The sequence below is a fragment of the Cyprinodon variegatus genome, unplaced genomic scaffold (genome assembly GCF_000732505.1).
Source record: "Cyprinodon variegatus isolate N-32 unplaced genomic scaffold, C_variegatus-1.0 Scaffold972, whole genome shotgun sequence".
NCBI classification, from domain to species: domain Eukaryota; kingdom Metazoa; phylum Chordata; class Actinopteri; order Cyprinodontiformes; family Cyprinodontidae; genus Cyprinodon; species Cyprinodon variegatus.
The window spans coordinates 161,175-185,214 of NW_015151425.1; the positions used below are offsets into that span (position 1 = coordinate 161,175).

Here is a 24,040-nt window from a genome sequence, read left to right on the forward strand (position 1 = left end):
CCAAACACACAGGATTTTAGAATCAGACATCCCCAGTTATTAATTTCATACACTCACCAGATCTGAACGCCCTGTTAAAAAACTTCACTTACCTAGAGGTAATGCAGCCTGATGATATTGACACCGCATCAGATACCTAAACCCCATGTTAAGCAGGGGGAACGCTATCTGACGGGGTTTAGAGGCCCATCAGATAGCGTTCCCCCCTGATGTAATTTACGTTGAGTTGCAATTAATTCAAAACTCTCTGCAGGTACTTGTGATCCACTCTATTCAGCTGGCTTTTGAAACACACGGCGAGAAGGTGGGGGCTGGATGGTGAGGGTGAGAAACGCAAAAGTACAGTAACACAATAGTTACTTTTACTAGTAACTAGTTACTTTTATTGTGTAGTAACTCAGTTACTAACTCAGTTACTTTTTGGAAGAAGTAACTAGTAGCTATAACTAATTACTTTTTCAATGTAACGTGCTCAACACTGCCTATAAATATGAACGTATTCAGTGAACGCCATTCATTGAACGTGTTAATGCACAACATTGCAGGCCCCACACCCACAGTCCAGGTATGCAGCACCTGGAATGCATCCACCAACCTGGACACAGATAGCTCCCCCTCCAGGAGCAAATGCAGACCCCTGGTTGTCCAGGAATCCAGGTCCAAACTCGCTAAAACCAGCAAGGAGCAGCATTAGGCTAAGACTGTGGGCCTTTATTGAGAAAAAAAGAGTACTTTTTTTTTTTGCAAGCAATTAACTCTCAAATCTCGTGTCAAACACCAACTGGTCTTTTGTCAGATTTGCTGCATCCGTGTATTTTTTAAACTCACTTCTTACTTTCTTAGGAAGTATCAGATTAAAGGTTGATAAACTATATTATGGCTTTTGTAGTAGTTCAAGCTACCACGAAAAATCTAAAAGACAACAATGCTTTGCAACAGCATACATACAAACTGAACAAGTTGTAACAATATTTTGAGGGGTAGAATTTATTTTGACAAACCAACACTCAGAAGGTCACAATAATTAGGTAGAAAAAAAGTAATATGTTTTTTTCAAAGTCTTTCACAAGCATTTCCTATCTAAACTCTAGCTCTATGTTTACGGCCTTTGTCCTGATAGAAGATGAAACCTTGCCATATAATAACAAAAAGCAACTTCTTCCATGAGGTTGCTAATATGCTTTTTACATGATGTGGTGGATCCTTCTTCCCCCACCACAAAGTGTTTGTATATTTTCGTAGTTCGTATTTAGTTCCAGATTTAGTTTATTCCATTTAGATCTATATTTTCTAATGGGTGCACACTTTAGTTAATATGGCTGAATGGTTTTACTCACATTTGTTATTTTCTTTGAGGTTCTGCAAATGTGGATCAGCTGGAGGTGGAAGTCAGGAACAAACCACTGTCACAAAGAACTGAAGGGGGGATTTTGTTTAAGTTGACCACGGTTATTTTGTCACCTTAATATTCACTTATTATTTGTGCTAAGTTAAAGATTTGTTTTATTTGTTTAATATGTTTAAGTTTTGTTTTGGCTTTTTTGATTTATTGCTTTTCTCTTATATTGTGCCTCCCTTGTGTGGCAAGATTAAGTTATTCCACCCCTATTTATTCAGCCTCTGTTCTTTTTCAGTAGGTCAGTTTTTGGTTTGAGTTACTGTTCAGTTGACCTCAGTTGAGTTGGGCCCAAATTCATGTTATTTATTATTTAAGCTATTTTATACTGCCTTTAAACCTTTGTTCCTTGTTTTTGACATCATTAAATGAAAGTCTTTTTAAATTTTTTAAAACCTTTAGTCCTTATTCAAGTTTGGTCCTTCACATATGCCCTAAAGCAAAATGGAAACTGTACTTCTTATTACTTTCTTTAAACAATGGGTTGCCCTTACCACTGTTCCACATAGGGCGGAATTGGAGTCCGCAACCAATATTTTCATCCTCCATTTTGTTTTCCTGCTTTAGTGTAGGAGATAAGGATGGCTCATCCCATCAGCTACTGTTCCAGAGTTCACTGGCAGGATCTATCTGCCTCTTCATGCTTTTATTCTTTGTCCTCAAGACCTTATCAGGCACCTTATAATCTTTAACAATCACTGTTGCCTACTTGCCATTCACCTGACCTCCAGCTATGTTTACTTGGTGTTCTAAGCTTCGACATGGGTAATTCCCGTCTCTATGGCACCTTCTTAAACTTAGTGCTCTGTTAAGTCAACCTCCAGGTTGCTAATCTGAACTTGATGTCCCCTATGAGTTTCCTCTTAGTTTTAGTTATTTTTCTCACCTTATTTTAAATGTATGTCAATAAAATCAGAAGACTGCATTTTTCTTAATGGCGGCCATACTGTAGATCCAAGTCCAGCCAGAAAAAGGCAAACTCTTGATTTTTAATCACCTGAGTAGTGGATCTACAGCTTGTTCCTCCCTCCCCATGTTTTATGTGTCCTTGGTTTTTGACCTTATTTATACAATTTTTTTAATGCACCTGATGTTTATAGCCAGGGATCCTGACTTAAAAAGTGAGCCTACTTATAATTTTATTCCTGATGTGTTAATTATGTGTCTTCTGCAACAGACGTCTGAGTCTCTCCACCTACAACATAGTATACAATTGTTGTGTAAATTGATTAAAGTTTGATCTCCACCAATACCTAATAAAGGTTCTTAATCTGTTTTAAAGTAAATATTTAAAAGACTTTTAGTTTGAGGTCATGTTTTTTTTTGTCCTTCTCTTTTTTTGTTGTCACTACATGCCAGGAAAATGACTGAGTGGTTGAGCGCTAAATGTGTTGTTTCAAACCTGCCATTTAGCTTAAAAACAAGCAATACCCCCCCATGGCATCTATTTTTGGTGTATGGCTCCCTAAAACACCCTTGATTGACATGTAAGTAAACTAAGACATAGCTTTGATCGTCACAAAAAAAAAAAGAGAGAAACTGACGAAGGAAGGCAAATGAAAGTACAAGGACTGAGAGTCAAGTCTTAATGGAATAAGGTCTAAAAGTGTGTCTCTGGGCTCGGTTCACTGGAGAATAATCGATGCATAATTGTCTTTTTCAAGAGAACACTGGTGGAGGTGTTTCATCACAGCGGTTTGTGATGAAGACTAATGTGGGATCATTACGTCCTGAGGGCCTCTTCACTCAGCAGCTACTTTCTCTTCAGAGGATTCTTAACCGCAAAGTGTCTTTAATCCAAGACTTATTTTCACTTTTTTTTTTTTAAAGCATCAATGTGAAAGACTGACAAAAAGTAAGATATTTGACTTGCTGAATTTTTATTTCTTTTTTCTTTAGTCAAACCAACTGTCATAGATGTGGACATATTCGTGAACAGCATCGGACCAGTGTCTTCAATCAAAATGGTGAGTAAGACTTCTCTTTGAGGCCCGTGGGTTCCTGACAGGGTTACGGTCGCTTTTTAAAGGGTCTTATTGAAGAATGGGTCCCTCTGCTTTTATACTTATTTTTTTGTTATGTATTTAGAGTGATACACTTTTGCTGCTATATACAGTGCCTTGTGAAGGTATTCGGCACCCCTGAACTTTTCGACCTTTTGCCACATTTTAGGTTTCAAAAATAAAGAATATAGAATTGTAATTTATGTGAAGAATCATCAAGTTGGATATTTTAAGATTTTTTTAACAAATAAAAAACTGAAGACCTGGGCATGCAAAATTAATCAGCCCCTTTACTTTCAGTGCAGCAAACTCCTTTCAGAAGTTCATTGAGGATCTCTGAATGATCAAATGTTGACCTAAACGATTGATGATGATAAATAGGATCAACCTGTGTGTAATCAAGTCACGGTATAAATGCACCTAGACTGTGATGGTCTCAGGGTCTGTTTAAAGCTCAGAGAGCATGACGAACAAGGAACACACCAGACAGGTTGAGGATATTGTTTTTAAAGCTGGATTTGGATACAGCAATATTTCCCAAGCTGTTAACATCCCAAGGGGTTCTGTGCAAGCTGTAATTTTGAAATGGAAGGAGCATCAGAGCACTGCAAATCTACGAAGACCCGGCCATCCCTCTAAACTTTCAGCTCAAACAAAGAGAAGGCTGATCAGAGATGCAGCCCAGAGGCCCAAGATCACAGGATGAACTGCAGAGATCTACAGTGGAGGAGGGAGACTCTATCCAAAGAACAACAGTCATATACTGCAAAAATCTAGCCTTTATAGAAGAAAGCCATTTCTTAAAGATATCCACAAAAAGTCTTGTTTAAAGTTTTCCATAAGCCACCTGAGAGAAATGGAAAACATCTGGAAGAAGGTGCTCTGCTCAGAGGAAGCCAAAATCGAACTTAGGAAACAATGTAAAATTTTATTTTTGCCGTAAAAGCAACACAGCTCATCACCCTGAAAACACCATCCCCACTATCAAACATGGTGGTTGCAGCATCATGGTTTGGGCCTGTTTTTCTTCTGCATGAACAGGGAAGAGGGTTAAGATTGATGCGAAGATGGATGGAACCAAATACAGGAGCATTCTGGAAGAAAACCTGTTGGAGTCTGAAAAAGACCTGAGACTGGGAGAGAAATTTATCATCTAACATTACAATGATCCAAAACATGAAGCAAAATCTACAATGGAATGGTTCACAAATAAACACATCCAGGTGTTAGAATGGGCAAGACTTGAATATAATTGAGAATGTATAACGGCATGGAATATTTTCACCTATGAATCCTATTATACGGCTGATAATCTGTTCTGCATTAGAATTGATTAACAGTTTGGTTAGTTTTAAACTGTAATCTAGATCTGATGCAATAATACCAAAGGGCCTTTAACTTATTCTATATAGAGGGAGAACCCTTTTATTGGAGTCCTATTTTAATCTCCATTGTTGCAGATGAATAGACTTGCATAATATAAGTTGTCATTCTTGTATTGTTTTAAACTCAAATGCACTGTATAATTGTGGGTTTCAGGATTTTATGGTTCAACAGATGGTGATTTTATCCTTACTGCACAGATCCACTAGAACTCACAAGTTTTACGTTCAAAGTGTTTTCAATATGAAATAAAGGTTTATATTTGAGGAAATGTTAAAAACCATTAACCCTTTATAGGGCATTCAGTGAAAGACTATCTAAATTTCAAGCAAAGAGTACACTGCAAAAAAACTGAAATCTAAGTAAGTCTGTTTTTCTTAAAATAAGTGATTTTTTTCTTGAACTGAGCAGGGAAGTGAGATACTTTGCAAATGGAATAAGACAATGTACATTTAAATTAAAGGAAAAAAATGCAGTCTCCTATTTGAAGTGCATAATATCAAATAATCTGATTTGAAGGATAAAAATGCTCCTTCAACTGGGAGATTTTCTTATTTACCTACTCAAATTAAGGGTAAATACACTTATTTTGAGACATTTTCACAAATGTATAGATCATTTTTGTAGTGTGTTATTGGAATCTAGGACAAGGCCTTAGTACCTTTGTAACGTAAAAAAAAAAAGCATATTTTGATGGCATAAATTAATGTCAATGTAATAACAAGAAACGCCAACTTGCCCGTATAAATTAAGAAAAATAACAAACGTGCTTCTATAAGAAATTCATGAAAAACACTCTGAGAGTGAAATAAATGGCACTCCATTTCTAAGGGGTATGCAAGTGATCAAAAATGGTAACTTACCCTATAAAGGGTTAATAAAATGAGAACTTCCATTCATAATAAATTACTCTCATTTTCATTTTACCAAAAAACTGTAATGAAACTTTTTATGTTTGCCTTTAGAATAAAATAAGGTATAATGGAGTTGTTTAGTAATATTTTTAAATCTTATATTCCAATTTATGCAGTGGCTTGTTTCCTGTCCTTCTCGCTGACACAACCTAACACTCTTCTATAATGTGGCTATTTCCAAGATGTTTTCAAAATGGCTTAGTAGGTTGTTTACTTGTTCTGATGAGCAGATAAATTGCCTGTCAGGACGAGGCAAGATCTTTAAATAAAACAAGCTATTCATGTCATGTTTGTGGTGTTATAACAAAACTGAAGGAGAGACTTATTTAAAACAACAAACATACACAAAAACAACATAATTAAAGTGCTAAAACTTTATAACTAAAAATGAAGAATCTTGTTTTATCAATATATATTTAAAAAAATGTTGGTTTTTCTTGTCACTTTACAGTCACAAGCTTAAATATATTCTAGATAGATGGTTTGGTGATCAACACAAAGTCTTGTACAGTTTCAAATGAAATTCTGAAAGCTCAACGATAGTTTTCTTCCTGCTTCTTTCATGAAGGCCAGCAATGTGGAGTGGGTGACTAATGGTTATTTTGCTGATGGATTTTCCCACCTGAGCTTTGGATCTCTGCTGCTTTCAGCTGTTTCTCTGATTAATGCTTTTCCTGCCAAGACAATCAGTCTTAGTGGACGATCAAATGTTGGTAGCTGTGTCTTTCCATTTTCAGGTGATGGATTGAACAGCCTTCTGTGAGATGTGGGAAAAGCTTGACATTTTATTTTAAAACCTAACCCTGCTTTGAACCTCTCCAAAACTGGCCCTGACCTGTCTGCTGTGCTCCTTGCTCTTTGTGTTCTTTCTCTGATGTTCTCTGACAAGCCAACAACAACAATAGCTGTAGTGAAAGCAACACGGGTGGATTATATTAACTAATCAGGTGACTTCTAAACAGGATTGGATGCAATAACTGTTCAGCAGCATTAGAGAAAATAAAAAATGACTAAATATAAATTGTCATCAAATGTTCCATATCTTCTCCCCTTAAACGTTAAAACTGCAAAAAATGTTATAGCACAAAACAATTGTTTGTCACTCTTGTTCAATTACATAAAAACTCACTGTAATTATACCTAACTGATAACCATAAATTATCTTGGAAAATAGAGTATTTATTTTTATTTTTTTTACTCTTTATCTAGTGCTTTTCAAATACCAGGTAACCACCTGGATTAATTTACTACATAGGACTGTTACTATAACAGGAAGATGAGCAGATCTGCAGGGTTTATAGGGGGGAGGGAGACATTTGTGCATTAAAACCTTTTTGCCTGTTTTATTTCCAATGAATTCAGTTTATTTCTATAGCACCGATTCACAACACATCATCTCATGGCACTTTACAGTTCACCAGATCATACAGTCAAATTCATTCATAGTTTTCTATCTAAGAAAAACCAGTTGATTGCATCGACTCATTGACTCGAATGCAATCCCTCATACTAAGCATGCTTGTAGCAACAGTGGAGAGGAAAAACTCCCTTTTAACAGGAAGAAACCTCCAGCAGACCCAGAGGTTTCTAATCAACATTATAAAATCAGATGTTTAAACAGTTTTTCTTATATTTCTGACCAAATGTTTTAGATTCCAAAGTTATCATTGGAAGCCTCACATGAAGCTATTTCAACCTGGACAGACTTGCACAAAAAAAAAAAAAAAAAAAAAAAAAACTGGAATATTATAGGGAGGCAAACAGGATGAAGAAAGATGCTGGAAAGAGACAACACCAATGGCTTTTGAAGTTTAAATGCAGAGTCTTGAATGATAATTGGTGAGGGCATAAAACTGTGCCGGTAGGCTGGAAGGACAAAAGAGGAGGCGATTGGTAGAAAAGTAAGTGTCATCCACTTGAATTTTTTCCTAGGCTTCATTTATAATTGGTATAGTAGTAATATGCAGCGACAACGTATTTCAGTTAACATCAAATGCATTAAATGCTATAATGATAGCTTTGAAGCTGTCATGCTAACACAAATTCTGCCTAGTCTCCAATTACAAACTAATAGTAGGTTATTAGAAGAACTAGAGCTGTATAGTCATGGGTATTTCTGTACCAAGAGCAGGTGAACAGCAGAGATGAAGATAAATTCAACTATTACCAAATTTACAGCTAGTTTTTAATGTAAATATTTGTTTGTTTTGGGATTGTGATCCACAGTTTTAGACAGGAGTGTCTCTTTCCTCTTTTAGTCACCAATAACTTTTTATCCAAAAATGATTTTGGAACCTTTTTGGGGCTTCAGCAAACTTTAATGAGGTGGAGCAGGTCCCACCATGTGAATCATAAAGTCCCCCCCCCCACCTCCTTTCATTATAACCTTTTTGGCTCAAGGAGAGACTTTGATTCAGCGAAGGAGCATGACAAGAACTCCCAAAGGACAGCACATATACAGTCTGTACTTTATCCCTACTTTTTCTGCATAATCAGTGTGACAGCTCACTGCAGAGCAGATGTATGCCTTGCCCCACTTACAGTACAAGAATCTGGTTCAGAGAAAACAGCATGTTAATAGTTAGAATATTATATGAACATTGATCAAATTAATTATGATACTTTTTTGTTTGTATTTTTTACAAATTTGTCTGAATGTTACATTCTAAGTGGGCTAGTTTTTTCAGTCAAACTGAAAAGAATGAGTTGAACTAAGAATGGAGGACTTAAAAAAGAGGTCATAGTGCTTCAGGTTCTCAGGATTGCAGAACCATAGAAAGAAATATATAAGAATAGATCAAGATAAACTAGCAGAAACTATCCTCTTTCTTGGATAATTTGGTTCAGTGAATCTGCAATGCAACACACCTTTACACAGCTAGTCATATTATGTCTTATTATGAACATTATATTTACCAGAATGTCTTCACTATGCATATAATCCAGTGGAGCAAAGAAACAATTGCTTTATTTCTTTATAAACCTTAAATGTTTTTAAACATAATGTTATTTTAACAGATAAACTTTATCTATTCAAACCGGATAACCTAATTTATCTTTGGATTTCTCAAACCAGATGATCTTCTTTCTTAAAAAAACAAAACAAAAACAAATAAAAAAACTTGGTTCTTAAATAATTGATTAACTATGACTGAAAGTAAGTTTAATTTTACATGCAACATTCAATCCTGATCAGAATCATCATTATTGGCCAAATTTGAGTGAAAAACTATAAGTTCCAGGTTTAGTTCCCCTAAAAGCATCTGCATATATTGGCTTATTATCACAAAAATAAACAGCCTCACTCCATGTCCATTTATCTCCACGATATTAAATCTGACATCAGAGAACCATAAATATGTCTGATAAAGTGTCACTTATATTCGAGCTTCTCTAAAGGAGCAATCAGACCAAACCTGGTGTCTGTGGTGATTTTGATAAAAAAAAATTAGCTAGTTTGTGAAGGTATGCGCTCTCTGAGTGTTTTACTAGTTTTCTTTACTGTATATTCAACTCTGACTGAGAAAGCTTCAGCTGCACTTCTTCAACCTACGTGGCTACCAGAACCAGTCCAGCGATTTCACAGAAAGGTTACAATTTTTGATCTTCAGCGATCTCCGTTCTTCTCTTACAAGCGTTGTTTGTGTAGAAATTTTATGTAAATCCATTTTCCTCACTGCATTGTGTCTAAATTCACCTTAGAGGTTAATGTGAAAGTCGGGCAAGATGGATTCTTGTATTTTTGTTAAAAGACAAATACTGAGACAATTTGGCTTGCAGGAAAGGTAAGCACCTCTCAACTGTCAAAACTTTGACTGAAAAGCTTTTGGACTAAAGTGAAACACAGTGAGAACCATTACCTATTAATGGAGAAAATATAAAAGAGTGGGTAAACTTTCCGGAGATGCAGAGTGACAGAAACTATTCGAAGAATGTATCCAAGACCTATCCAGGAGATCACAAAGAACTGAGAGTAATGCTTTAAACACTGCAGGCTTAATTGTCCTCTGATGAGATGAGAATTCAGCCATAATATTACATATTAACAAAAGGATCAAAGCACAAGGACAGTTTAATAGAAAAGTTATAAAGAAAAGGAAAATCAAAAGGGAGTTTGTGGAATGGTGGAAAGCTGTGCAATGAGCCTGATGGTAGAAGCAAACACTGGCAGAGTAAATGCAATGGTGTACAAAACCACATGAAGGTGATTTGAAACAGTGCAGAAGATGGTATGCATGAAGATAAGAAAAAAAATTTGCTAATGAAATAAAAACAAAAAACTGTGCTACTAATTACATGGTTAAACACGTATATATAGCCTGGTGCAATCAGCAAAGAGGATGAAATCTGCAACATTTTCCGACTGAAGGAACGCTCCAGCTCAGGAACAGCATGGTGAAAATTTTGGGTTTTTTTTGGTTTCTTGGACAGTAGGCTGACAGGAAAGGGGGTATGACAGAGGGGGAGAGACATGCGGCAAAGGACCACAGGTCAGATTCAAACCCGGGTCTGCCGTGTCGAGGACTAAGGCCTTCACACATGGGTTGTGCGCGCTAACCACTGTGCCACCTGCACGCCCAGCACGGTGAATGTTAAACGGCATGTATTTACATAGTGCTTGTACAAGTCAGGAGACTTGACCAAAGTTCTTTACGCTATATTCAGTCATTCACCCATTCATACACACGCTCACACTCTGATGGTGGCAAACTGCATTATAGCTACAGCTGCCCTGGCGCTCACTGACAGAATCGAGCCTGCCGTACCCTGGCGCCACTGGACCCTCTGACCAGTAGCAGTAGGAAATGTGGGTTATGTGTCTTGCCCATGTGGTGGGAGACATTGTCCAACACTGATGTTTTCCCTCGTACCTCTTGGACTGCATTCAGGGAACATCTTTGGGTATAGTTCATTCTTCTCAGTTGCAGATAAGATGCTGCTTCAACATATCACACCGTAGAACATGACTGATGTCATCACAGAGTAAATACAGGTTTTCAGTCACACTGCACTCCAAAAGATTTGTTTCCTCTGCAGATCAATTTCAATTCAGTTTATTTCTATGGCGCCAATTAACAACACACGTCATCTCAATGCACTTTACTATTCAACCAGATCATGCAGTCAAATTGATTCAAAGTTTTCTATCTAAGGAAAACCAGTTGATTACATCGACTCATTAACTCGAATGCAATTCTTCACACTAAGCATGCTTGTATCGACAGTGGAGAGGAAAAACTCCCTTTTAACATAAAGAAACCTCCAGCAGAACCAGGCTCAGTGTGAGCGGCCATCTGCCGAAGCCGACTGGGGTTCCAGAAGACAGAAGCAGAGACACAAGAGGCAACTATAAAAGGTGGCCCCATCCAGGAAACACACAGCCAGGCAGAAGAGCTGGAGTCTGATCTGAAATTTTAGATATAGAGCATCATCGAACCTTATGCATTCTACAATTAACGTCCATTTCTTCCAGGTTAATCTTTTTTCCCCCCCCTTTCTGTTTATTGTTATGTCCTTTAAACCAAGGGATTGCCTTGAATATAAATGTTGCAAATTGAATAAATAAATCTTCTTCTTACCAAGTGTGACTTCTCTTTCATTTAGAGTCAGTTTGGTTTGGGTAGTTTTCTACCATCTTTAATCCTAACTTGATTGACATTTTTGTTTTGCACTCATTCAGTGAAACGTTTTCACTGAGCTTTAACTTAGACAACCGTAATGTATTAATCTGCTTAAATGTGTTTTATTCTTTTTAAAACCAGTTAACAAGAGCATCGACAGAGAATGCTTCTAATTGTTCTTAGAAGTCATGAGTTTTGCCGTCGCAGCACAACAGCGTCCCCCAGTTAGAGAGCTTCCCCCAGATTGCTGCACATTTTCAATCAGCCATCAGCCAGCCCAGTGGATTTTTCTTTCATCCTCAGCTCAATATAAGCGAGGGATAAACTGTTGCAGAATAATTCCTGTTGCATCAAAGTTGACATAATGCTATGAGGAGATTTCACTCATGATTGATATTAACCATCTGTCCACAGGAATTGAAATGTAATGGGAGATATATGTTCCATCAGTCTAAATCCTTTAACTGTTACTCTACTTAGTAGAGAGAGATTGACAAGAAGAAATTATGGACCGAAACATTTTATCTAAGCTATATTATTTTTATAAGCTGAGTCAATACAAATTTGATGGAAAGTTATGGCAGAGAGATATTTGGGTTGTATTTGATCATACAAAGAATCCACATGTTGGGTTAATCTACCACAGCCAGAACCAGAATCAAACATAGAAAAGCAGCAATATATGCTCCACTTATCTGGCACAAACTTCCAGAAGACTGTAAAGGTTCTGAAAGCTTTAGTTAGAACCCCATTTTTTAGAGCTGCCCTTGACTGTGGAAGGTAAACCATCCATCCATCCATCCATCCATGCATTTTCTTACACGCTTGTCCCGAGTGGGGTTGCGAGGGGTGCTAGTGCCTAGCTCCAGCAGTAAATGAGCGAGAGGTGGGGTACACCCTGGCCAGTCCATCGCAGGGAAGTTAAACCACAAACACAAAAATAAATCTGGGGCACTGATTAGGAATACTATATATATATATATATATATATATATATATATATATATATATATAGAAAAAAATAGATGCATAAGTAGCTCCTCTAATGACTTTTTTCAGGAGAAATGCTAGCTAGTATTACGGTTTTTAAATCTTGAGGATTTAAAAAGAGCATACAGTAGCAGTTGAGAGAGAAAGATGGATGGTCAATTTTCTTAGCTAATGTCTAAAAGACTGAACAATGAATGAACAAATTTAGCATCCGCTCTGAAGCGAAATCTGAACACAACGCGTTGTGGTAATGAAATCTAATTAACCTCTTAATATCCACCTCATTTTGTGAAATTCTCCCCCATTTGCATACCCAAATAACTTAGGAACTGTAAGCCCAAATTACATGTGTGATACATTATTTGAATGCTAACACCTTCTAGTTTCTGAACATATACATGAAAGATGGATGAGTAAAACACGCAAGCTGCATCAAGCCCAAGCTTTATCAGTTCAAACAAGACTCCAAGTTGTTTTTTTTTTTTTTTATAATAATAATGTATTTTTTTTAACAGCAGTCATAAAGACATGCTTGCTTGCTGTGGCTGCTTTGTCATGGTACATTTTGACATGCTGCTATATCTGTGTCAATTGTTCTTTGGTGCTCACTATGTCCATAAAATGAACTAGGTGGTTGAATTGTGAAGAATCGAGTTTTCCAACAACGTCTAACATGTCTATATTGGCAAACATTTTACCAGTGTAATTTTCATGCATTCTGAGTTGTTATTTGTAAACGCTTTAAAACTATGGGTTTTGAGAGGTTAAAAATGTGTGGGGCTACTCGGACAGCTCACAACCCTTTGCAACTGTGTTAGCGTAGCTCCAGCCAAAGTAGACCTGTTCTATCTACAGGAAGACAGACACAGTGATGGACACATCTGCTTTCGTGAAAACACATTGTAAACTCAATCGCATGATAAACCAGCTGGAACCAAGTGCACATATAACAAGCATGGCATACACACAAGCAATAAAACATTTTTATAAACAGCATATTTAACCAATTACAGAAGCTCAGGAGAACAGAAAACTCATAACATAATAGAACGATTCTCTTCCAGCTTCAATAAAACAAACATGAAACAATAAGAATGCTTATGAGGTACAATCTGGCATACAAAAACCTTATCTCGCACTCATCTGTATGAAACTAAAAAATAACCTGGGCAAACTTCACAACAAGCTCACTGAGAATCACGTTGGTTGAGGACCCAAATGCAGAGACCAGGAGGCAGAGGTGAATCTTGTAGATTTAATAAAAAAACAGAGGCAGACAACCAAAAATCCAAAATACTAAGACCCCAAAATCCAGAAAGCATCAGGGGAAAACTCATGAAGGAAGCCAGAGATGAGGGAACAACAAAACAGCAACAAGGAATCAGCACTGAGTGACTGCAGAGGTGGAGCATATAAGGGAAACGAAACAAAGGATAAACTACTGATCTGAATATGGAGCAGGTGTGATTGGAACTAACTAGAAGGAAGCCAAGGGGAAAGGAAACGAGCATAAGGAGGCAACAGAGAGTAACTAAACTCTGGTTAAATATAATGAAAAATAAACCAAAGATCAACAAAACAGAACAACTGATAACTGAAAAGTAAAAACTCAGAGTCCCCAAAGGGGAGAACCATGACAGTTTACATCAAGGTTTTAATAAAAAAAAAAAAGTAATATAATTTATATGTATTATTGTATTTTCAGGGCACGGTGTGCAGGTTGGTCAGGAAGTGGGGCGCAGCATTTGTAGCTTGACTGACAGCTGACGCTATTTGATAATGACTGAGGCTCCTCTTCCCATATATTAAAGAATGGCTCCAGTTGAATATTTTTTTTAAATGTTCATAATCTGACCGAGAAAAGTCAGGGACATTGTTTTAGTTCAAGAACACTGGGACAGCAGTGAAAAATGTGGCGCAGTCCCTCACAAATGGGAAAATCTGGTGCCCCTATACTCAGTGGAAACCCTCTTTAGTAACAGGTGGAAATGGAAAAAATAAATTATTTCATTGATGCTTGAGTCGAAACTCAAGCAGTATAACACAGCCTTTACTGATAAAAACCTATTTTTATTCATTTGGCTTCAAGAGGTCTTGGACTTTGTTCAGCTTTCTGTGTTATATGGAGCCTTTTTGAAAATTATGATACTCAGATGGTAAAATGCAACTTTCCTTTGAGAGCAAGTGCCTTTTTTTCTATGTTGGAAGAAAATAACCAATGTTTACTAATTATAATCTGCAGATGCATTATTTCAATTATATTAATCACTATACTTGAGTTTGAAAGGCTTAAGAAAAGCAAACTGACCTTTAAAAGCCTTTTGGCATTTGATTTGTTGTCTCCTCTCTTTACAGAATATATAAAGCTACATTAAATTTACAACAATGGCCTACAAAAATCGATTGAAAATGTGTCGTCAATGTGATAAACATTTGGAAAGGTTTTAAATTATCTACTGTGCCATTACCACATTTGTTTTCCATAAAATATTTTTGTTTGTTTATGCTTTTCTGTCTAGCTACAGTGTCTCAGATCATTGAACATTTTATTGTCATATAGAAGCTGAATAAATACAAAAAGTCGTTTTTAAGTGATGATTTCATTTAATTGAAGAAAATTGCTATCCAAAACAGTTTGGCCCTGTGTGAAAATGTAACTGCCCTCAAAACCTAATAACCCTTGATAACAACTGCCATTAAGCATTTGCAGTAACTGACAATGAGGTCTTTTGTTTTTGTACTTTATTGCAGTGGAGCTTTGGCCCACATAATTGAAGAATTGATTATTTTAACCATATTAGAATTTTAAAGCATGTCAGTCCAGAATCTTTCAGTCAAGTTTTTACTTTAATAAGCCTTTATTTAGTTATCCATCAGAAGGGGACGTGGTGCTGTGTTTAGATCATGTATTGCCTTGAAATCCACAGCACCTAATGAACAATCTCGTTCAGTAATAGAGCAACCAAAATAACTGGTTCTGAATTTCCCAGGTCCTGAAATAGCAAAGCAGACACAGGTGGTCTTTTTCTTAAGCAGATCATTGAGGTTTTTTTTCAAAATTAGAATGAACTTTTTTTGTCAATTTGGTATGTACAATGCATTTGACTTCAGTTTTCCATCGGTGAAATCTTAAGAAATAGTCTCAACACAAACCCAGGTTAAAAAAAAGTAAAGCAAAAAAAAGTGGTTTGAGATCAGAAACAAAGACCTTTCAGACTAAAAAAATAAATAAATATCCAAAGCCTCAAAAAATACACACCTTTTGTCAGGAAAAAAACTGTTCGAACATTTTGTAGCAAAAGGTATTGATTACACTTCCTTCAATCACAGAAAACAGACAACAGAAAGCACTGTTTGAACAACCCAGCTTTTTAAGCTGTGGGCTAAATCATTTCTAATTAAAGGGTGGAGACAAAATTCATATTTTGTACTTGAGAAGCTGTTAACAAAGAGAAACCTCAAGGTGTCAGGTTATGAGGGGGTAGAGGATCCAAATGCAGAGATGGAAGCTGAGTCGGTTTCTTGTAGATTTAATGTATGTCAAAAGGGCAACAGAAGCAAAAGTCTACAAACAAAATACAGAAACCCAAAATCCAAGAGACATCAGGGAAAACACACATGAGGACTAAAGAAATTACTAGTAACCAGCAATGAGAAACTGTACTAGAAGAGTATATATGGGAGACTTCTTCTTGTGAAGTTTAATGGCAGTTGGAAAACAATTTGGGAGTGCATTACCGCCATATGGGAGACTGGACAAAGACTGGGCCAATAAGCTGACAAGGAACAGCTGTGGATGAAAGCATCTAGAAGGGAGTTACAGGAAGGAAACTGACAAAAGCGGGCAACAGAGGGTAAACAAGAAAAACATAAGAACTCAAATACAACCAAAAACAACTAGAATAAAGCAAAATGGGAATGAAACCGATGAAAACTTAAACAGAACCAAAACCATGACACAAGGAAATAAAACAAAACCCAAAACATTAAACTCTAACAAAATAAAGCTCAACAATAATCTAAATCCAATCAAAACTCAAAACTTTCCTCATGAGGCTGATTAAACACACCAGCTCCTTATCAGCGCTGCTCATGGGCGCACCTCCATGACAAACCTTGACCAGGTGACCTTGAAGAAAACGAGAGAGTGATGAGAACAACAAAAATAAACCTCACACTTACACTAAAAACTAGTTCCTAAAGGGTTATACCTTCCCCAAATACTCCAATTTTGAAAGACACACACTAGATTAAGCGCCTGTTAATGAGTTGCCTAAACGCCATTGGAGCCTAAGCGGAAGTTCAACTGAATAAACTGATTACTCGCCTTCATCTGCCTCCGACACCAGCTAATCAGCTTTGAACCACACCTCCATGAAAGCCCAATCAGCATCCAGAGTTCATCTTTGACAGGCCTCTTCTCTTGCTGTTTTTAAGTCCCTTCTTAAGACTCATCTTTTTTCCTTGGCTTTTGGCACAATTTGAGAGGTTTTACTTTGTTTTATTCTCTTTGTATACAAATTTTTATTTTTACACTCGTTTTTTTTTTCTATTTTATAATTTTATTGTATTTTATGATTGTGTACAGCACTGTGGTCCTGTCCGGTGCATAAAGTGCTTCATAAATAAAGCTGTTATGGTATGGTATTCTATCTTAAATGGTCTCCAATCACACTCCTGGTTGGAAGAAAACTATCAATTTTTCATGCTAAATTAATACTCTGTAATGCTAATGGAAAAATTTCAATAAATATGCATTTAGTTTGAAGGCTTAAAAAAGCATGTCATAGGACCTTAAAATTAAAGGTTTAGATAATGTTTTGAGATATAACTGCAGGAAGGGTTGAGCCTAGATGGACCTATGTACGGAGAGGCAGACTCCATACATGCGTCAAACCTGTAGCACAGAACCACTGTTTCAAGACTTGCTTCAAAAAGAAAATTACGCTACCATTGACACCCGAAGACATAACTGATTTGCTTCCTGAACGAATCCCCTTACTAGTTCTGGTGAGGGTTCCTCGACCCATTTTCAGCCGCTGCCTTTTTTACACAGGCACACCCAATGTAGGGCACATTTTCCCAAAATTCTCATCAGTAACACAAAAACACATTCATCAACCTTTATTAACAAATACGGCGTTATATACTCTGTGTATGCCAGCATTTTTTATTAAAAAAAACCTTGGTATAAAATGGGACTGATAAATGCAAAATTGAGGTCTTATGTAAGACCTGTCAGACCTAATGCACAAAAGAAAAACCTAACATTACTGTTTTTACTGGTCATAGGGTTCTGGATATTTTTTCCCCTTAACTCAAAACAATTAAAGGTCATAACCTGCACACTTGGCTCTGTGAAAATAGACTTTATTGTGAGTGGTGAGGCATTTAAATGATTGTGCAGATTGAGCATAAGGTCAAAACATTTCAGGCAGTGGCAGAAATTATAATTTTTATTAAACTGTACATCCTCCTGTGACAGGCTGGCAAAAACAACCCAAAGAGCATAACTGTTGCTAAGGCTACAGTATGTTAGGCTTTTTCTGCCATTGTCAATTATTTCCCTATTAAGTCCCATAAGTAAATTATTACTCACACAGATTTAAACTCTAATACATACATATTTATGAAAATAGAGCAGGGGAATGAACATTTTACCATAAACCCATGTTATCAAATGTGGTTCAAGAAAGTATTGAGTCCAGAGGAATAATCAGCAGACATAAATTAACTTTAAATCAATAAAGCTTGATAACAAAATGGGAATCTCAACCAAACATAAACTGTCGCAAAATTTCATAATATTATCAAATTACTCAGGTGAAATTAACAGAGTAACTACTTTTCTTCCCTCCTAAGTTCATACCTTGAAAGCATTTTCTTAGTCATTTTCTGTGTTGCTTAATCATAACAATTTATTAAATACTTCAAGAGTTTGTTATAAGAACTTTGAAAACTTCAACAGTCATGAATACCCGTGCAAGGCATTGGGTAGTGTCAATCATCAATCAACTGATGTAATTATCTTGGGGGTTTTACAGTCTTCTAGGCTAAGAGGCAAATCTGCACAAATGACTCATTGTGACATGTTTTTTCACATTTAGCTTTCATCATGAGGGGGTAAAAAAGGGTAAAAAAGCCTCAGTCCTAAATATACTGCAGTTGGCATACAATGAACTGAATGATGTGCATGACAGAAAGAACATCTAATAAGGAAAATGATAAATAATTCTAGCAATGGATGACAGATTGAATACATTTCTCAAAGATGTATGATTTCAGCTGAAATGCTGGCTTGCATTCTTTATTTCTACAACAAAATGTATTTTCTGAATTTTTCAAATAACCTTCTCCCTATTCTTTTTTCAGGAGTACCAAATTGACATCATTTTCGCCCAGACATGGACAGACAGCCGCCTCAGATATAACAGCACAATGAAAATACTGACCTTAAACAGCAACATGGTTGGACTTATCTGGCTGCCGGACACCATCTTTAGAAATTCCAAGACTGCAGATTCTCATTGGATTACTATGCCTAACCAGCTGCTCAGGATATGGAACGATGGGAAAATACTCTACACCTTAAGGTAATCACAGTAATATGATAGAGAGATTTGTTGTTGGCAAATAGATGTTAAATAATTGCTGATTTTAGTCATTGTGCAGTTTAAGAGATACTTTTTGGCTTTATAAAGCTTTTCATAACAGGTAAATAATTGATTGGATGGATGGAAGCTTGACTCACATTTTCTATGTGAGGTTCTCAAAGTGAATTGCAGCATTTGAGATGTCATTGTCAAATATCATCAGGATTTAAGTCAAGGCTTTTGACAAGCTGCACATGGGCTGGTATTGCTGAGGGGAAATATCCCATCTGGTTGTTTTCATCATCTTTAATATTGGTGAGGAATGATTTGATGCTTAACACTTAACTTCTAAGTTGATTATGAGGCCGGTTTATACTCCAGGCATGACAGCTTCATCATTTGTTATTGAAACATTTCTTTTTTTTATGTCTATTGATAGCCTTACCAGAGTTAATCTTGACCATCCATAAGAAGCTGATTGTTATTTATTTAACTTGCTTTACCAAGTCATTTGAGTCCAATATTGTGCTACATTTTAAAATGAAAAATTTTACAAATGAGGCCCCCAGAGAATATGTTAGGTGTATGTAAAGGAAAATTCTTCTCAGATAAGGCAAAAATCATCTCATCCAGACCTTCGGGATGAGTTCTTTTGCCTCTGCACGCACCCATCCTCCTGAAGGCTGAGACCCCACAACCTGCAACCAACAACCACTCAGTTTGTAAGAGCGGGTAATGAGATAAATGCCCAAGCTTTACAGATAGGTTGCTACAGACCGGGCTGACAAACCCCTATCACCATGAAAGCAACTTCAAGTCAGACTTTTACCACAACATTAGGATAGAGGTTTGACGTGAGACCCTTCACCTTCTCATTTGGACCTCTTCAGATGTTTCATTCTATTGTTGCCCATAATCCATTATGTTAATGGATAGCATCCTGTAAGAAAAGGCAAATTAATGGTGAAGTTGTTTTGGTTCCGCTAGCTTTTCTCACGTTGCAGTTCTGCTGTCCAACTTCTGTTTTCTATTTACTGCAGTAGCAGCAATTCAAAATAGCCCTTTCCAGTCAAACGCCAGTTGAATGGCAGCCTACTTTCCTGCAACTCCTGGCAAAATCCCATCCAACTTCCAGCCACCGGAGTGACCCTCTCGTTTTCCTTGACGTGCATATTTTTTTTACTCTGACTCCAACCTTTCACTGAATTACAGGGTCTGACCACAACAAGGCGCTTCTCTTTGGATCTTAATGTCCACAAATCATGACAGAGAGAATATTTTAGTAAAAAGATTGATGTTTAAAAAGGGAATTATAGGGGACCAGCCAATGACCCATGAAGGAAAGTGAAGAAATGTTGCTGTGTCCTAACTCGATCAGTTGGCTTCCTGCTCCACAGTCTGTAATGCAGCTTCTTCTACAATATCGAACTATCTGGTATATTTATCCCTGAAGCTTATAGTGCTTTACCTAATAAAAAACTACAGTGTAGAAAAATGGTTTAAAATGATTAAAGACCAGGTGGAGATAACGATCCACTCAATTGTAAATTGCAGATTCCTGATTTTGGTACTGCCTAAATGGAGTAATTTTCACTACAAATGTGTTGGCTTTAGATGCAGTGCAGTGCTTTAGGACATCAATGTCCCAGAAATAATTTAAAAATGTTTTATCATAAGTCATAAAACACAGCATACTGTAGCTCTCAATAAACAAAATCATGAACTCCACTGATTATTTAGTTCTTTTAAAATAGAATGTGCTAGTATCAGTGTTTTATCTTTCATAAGTTATTTATTTACAGTTTAGCACTTTTTTCCCATTAAACAAAACACCAATTTTTCTCTAAAACACTCTGATACTCTAGATTTCATGATGGATTCTTTGGTGGTACAGTGAGCTGGCCAGTTCCCTCATGACACCTCCACCTAATACTTTCCAGTTGTTATGTGGGTCTTTTCCAGAAATGTCGTATTTTCTTAACGTCAAATATTCCTAGGTTCTGCAAACCTAATGGTTCAAATTTAACAATGCTGTCCCAAGAAAATCATTCAAAACATTTTTGAAAAGAAGACTTTATGCATAAAAGAGGACAGAGCTTTCAAGTTTGTTGTAGTTTACATTTTCTAAATGTTGGACATACGAAACAATTCAGATGTACAAAACTTTAAAGAAATACTTTACATACATGCCAATTTGAGAGGAACTGACCACACCCTCATCTGCAATTTTTTGCTATCCTTTGCCTGCTCCTTAATACATCTGAAAATCAGTATAAAACCCAGAATAAACCGACTGCATCTCCAAATAACCATAGCAAAAGTGCTGTAAGGCCACTATATAGAGAGGTTATCAACAAAACTGGGGGATATTTTTTTACAGCTAAAACAACTCAACAAAGAAACTGGCTGAAAATAAAACGTCTGTCAGCTTGTAGCTGTTTTGTTCGACAACATCTCAAGTAGTGCTATCTATATAGTGCACTGAGCTCAATTGTAGCTCATTGTTGATCACTGTATAACAAATCATTATTATGACATTAATATGCCCCCAATATGTATAGTTCAATGCATTTTTAAAACAATTCAGTGTGAGGACCTCATCAGGACAATTTCCCAACTTGCTTTATTAACAACAATACAGCCAGCGGCTGGTCTTCAGAATGGGAGATAACCGGATTCTCTGCAGAAATAAAAAAACTTAGGTGAGTGACTAGAATGTCAGGCTAAACACGACAAGGAACAAAAAGGATCGCAGAGGAAGGAGAAGAATCCGGTAGCGAGATTGTCCACAGCTTGTGTTTGTAGCCGCTTCCAGAGCTCAGGGTGATGACGAGCTGTTGCCGGCCGACTTTGTACGTGAGGGAATTTCCAGAGCCGAAGTCTAATCTGAACCAGACCAGACCAGAAGATCAGAGAGCCGAAGAGGTACCAAAAGAGAATCCAAGCTGAGGTCAGTAACACAGTCCAAGTTCGATCAGCAGACAAGCAGAATCCAGGAAATCAGTCCAAATACATAACTGACAAAGCAGACAAGTGCAAGGCAAAAACTCTAATATCCAAAGACAGAAAACAGTACAGGATCAGAATCACAGAACACTTACTTGAATGCTAGAGTTACTCTCACAAAACAGCTTGAATAATCTGGCACCAATGGTAGGCAGCCAAACAGCATCAATAGCACCAGGAACCAGGTGGAAACGATAAGCGTTGATGAGTCACCGGGCCAATCAGACAGGTGAACAGGGGTATAGGAAACTGCCAAGCATCATGCCAATACCATGACATTCAGGGTGTGGAAAAAGTAAAAGAAAATGAAACAAAATTCTTCAATCTGCTGGCTCCTTCCAGCCAAGAGCTATAGCAATCACTGTGGCAGTTCACAGCCAAATGCAAAGGAATTAAGATCAACTCCTCCAATTCAGACTCCGCGCTTCTCAATTGGGAATTTTGACCTTTTGAGGGTGGAGGAGAACTCATTATTTAGCTGATTTGATAACAGAGATAATACAAGAGAGATGGTAGGTCTATAATTATGTATAGGTTTATATATGAGGCTAAGGCGGAAATTCAACTGAAGAAACTCTGATTACTTCCATTCAATCTGAGGCTGATCCGCCTCTGATGCAGCCAATCCACTTCAAGCTACATCTCCTCAATGCCCAATCATCATCCAGCACTCACCTTAAAAGCAAGAACCGTCGCTCCTATGTCGGACTTTGATTCAGACAACCCACCTCCATCCCCTTCTCCACCATTGTAGTAAGCTCATCCGACTTCTCCTCGATGCTCCTTCAACCTCACCTCCAGTGTGTAGTCCCTCCAGACTTTCATGGAGTTCCCTGCCACTTTAAAACGGTCTGGCAGAAGACCGCCATGTTGAGCCTGGTTCTGCCAGAGGTTTCTTCCCAAAGGGGAGTTTTTTCTCTCCACAGTCGCTTCATGCTTGCTCTTCATGGACAGTTCATGGACAGTTTATTCAAACTTTGTTCATTCAGTGACATCTAACTCAAGCATCACCTTGCATACCAGCCTCTATGGATTAACCAAACTTCATCTATCTAAACTCCACCACCAGTTTCAGGCCCGGGGGGAAATATCCTTATTCTCATACATCAGTTTATCTGCATTAAAGTATAAATCAGCGTTTATGTTCCCTGCCGAGGCCTGAGCGCCAAAGTTCAAACTATTGTATCAATAAAACTCTTCTAATTGCATCTTTCTCTCTCTGTGAGTTTTTCAGATTGAAATACTGTAGGTCTTTAAATTCCTTAAGATCAAATAAAGTTTTTTAAGTAAAGGATTAAATACAGCTACCTTAAAAGCTTGAGGTACGCATCCCTGTAACGGGGATAGATTAATCATATTTAAAATGGAGGTGGAAATCAGAGGGAATACCTCTTTAAATAACTTGGTTGTAATTGGATCTAACATACAAGTTGAAGCCTACCGTAGATGACGACAATAATTAACTCTGAAAGCTCAACTGGATGAAACCAGTCCAAGCACAGTTCGGGTTCTATAGTTACCTCAGATGCTGCCTTCCAGAGATGAAGAAATCATATTAAGAAGGGTGTCATTTATCTTATCTTTAAAGGAATCAATCTTATTCATAAAGTAAATTTATTACGGCTAAGAGCAGGGGGAAGGGACAGTTTAGCAGAGGTATAGTTCTGTGTGAGTTTGGCAGCTGTATTTGAATTATTCTAAGATCTACTTGGTAGCATAGGGAGAACATTATGCTGTACTGGCACACCTACAGTATCAATAGTTTGCGGATGGTTTGGGAATAGACAACCTACAAAGGAAAGGGTTGTCTGATTCATTGGCAAAATTGATTCAGCATAATTTCAGAACTACCAGAGCAAAATTTGGACTCAGGGTGGAAGCCTTGCATATTAGTAATTTATGCATTTTTTCTAGTCTTTTAACTGAAAACAGAATAAATAGATTGATTTGGCATAATATTTTTAAAATCACAACAAAACATCAGATCAATACGTTACTTCAAAGCTCTTCTTGTAGTTAAAACTCCTCAGAGAGGCTTTCATTGTTGGTCCATCAACTAATCAATAATGAGTGTTCCCAGCTTTGGTCTGCACATGAAACAGAGATAAGGATGTAAAAAAAAAAAAAAAAAAAA

The 24,040-nt window shown here is 37.1% G+C and overlaps 1 protein-coding gene across 1 annotated transcript in view; it reads left to right on the top strand.

Moving 5' to 3' along the window:
- gabrg3 (gamma-aminobutyric acid (GABA) A receptor, gamma 3) overlaps positions 1–24,040 on the top strand; it is an 80,755-nt gene that overhangs the window by 28,368 nt on the left and 28,347 nt on the right. The window contains exons 3-4 of the mRNA XM_015398919.1: positions 3,296–3,363; positions 18,680–18,900. Coding sequence (XP_015254405.1) covers positions 3,296–3,363; positions 18,680–18,900 — 289 coding nt within the window. The remainder of the gene's footprint in view (positions 1–3,295; positions 3,364–18,679; positions 18,901–24,040) is intronic.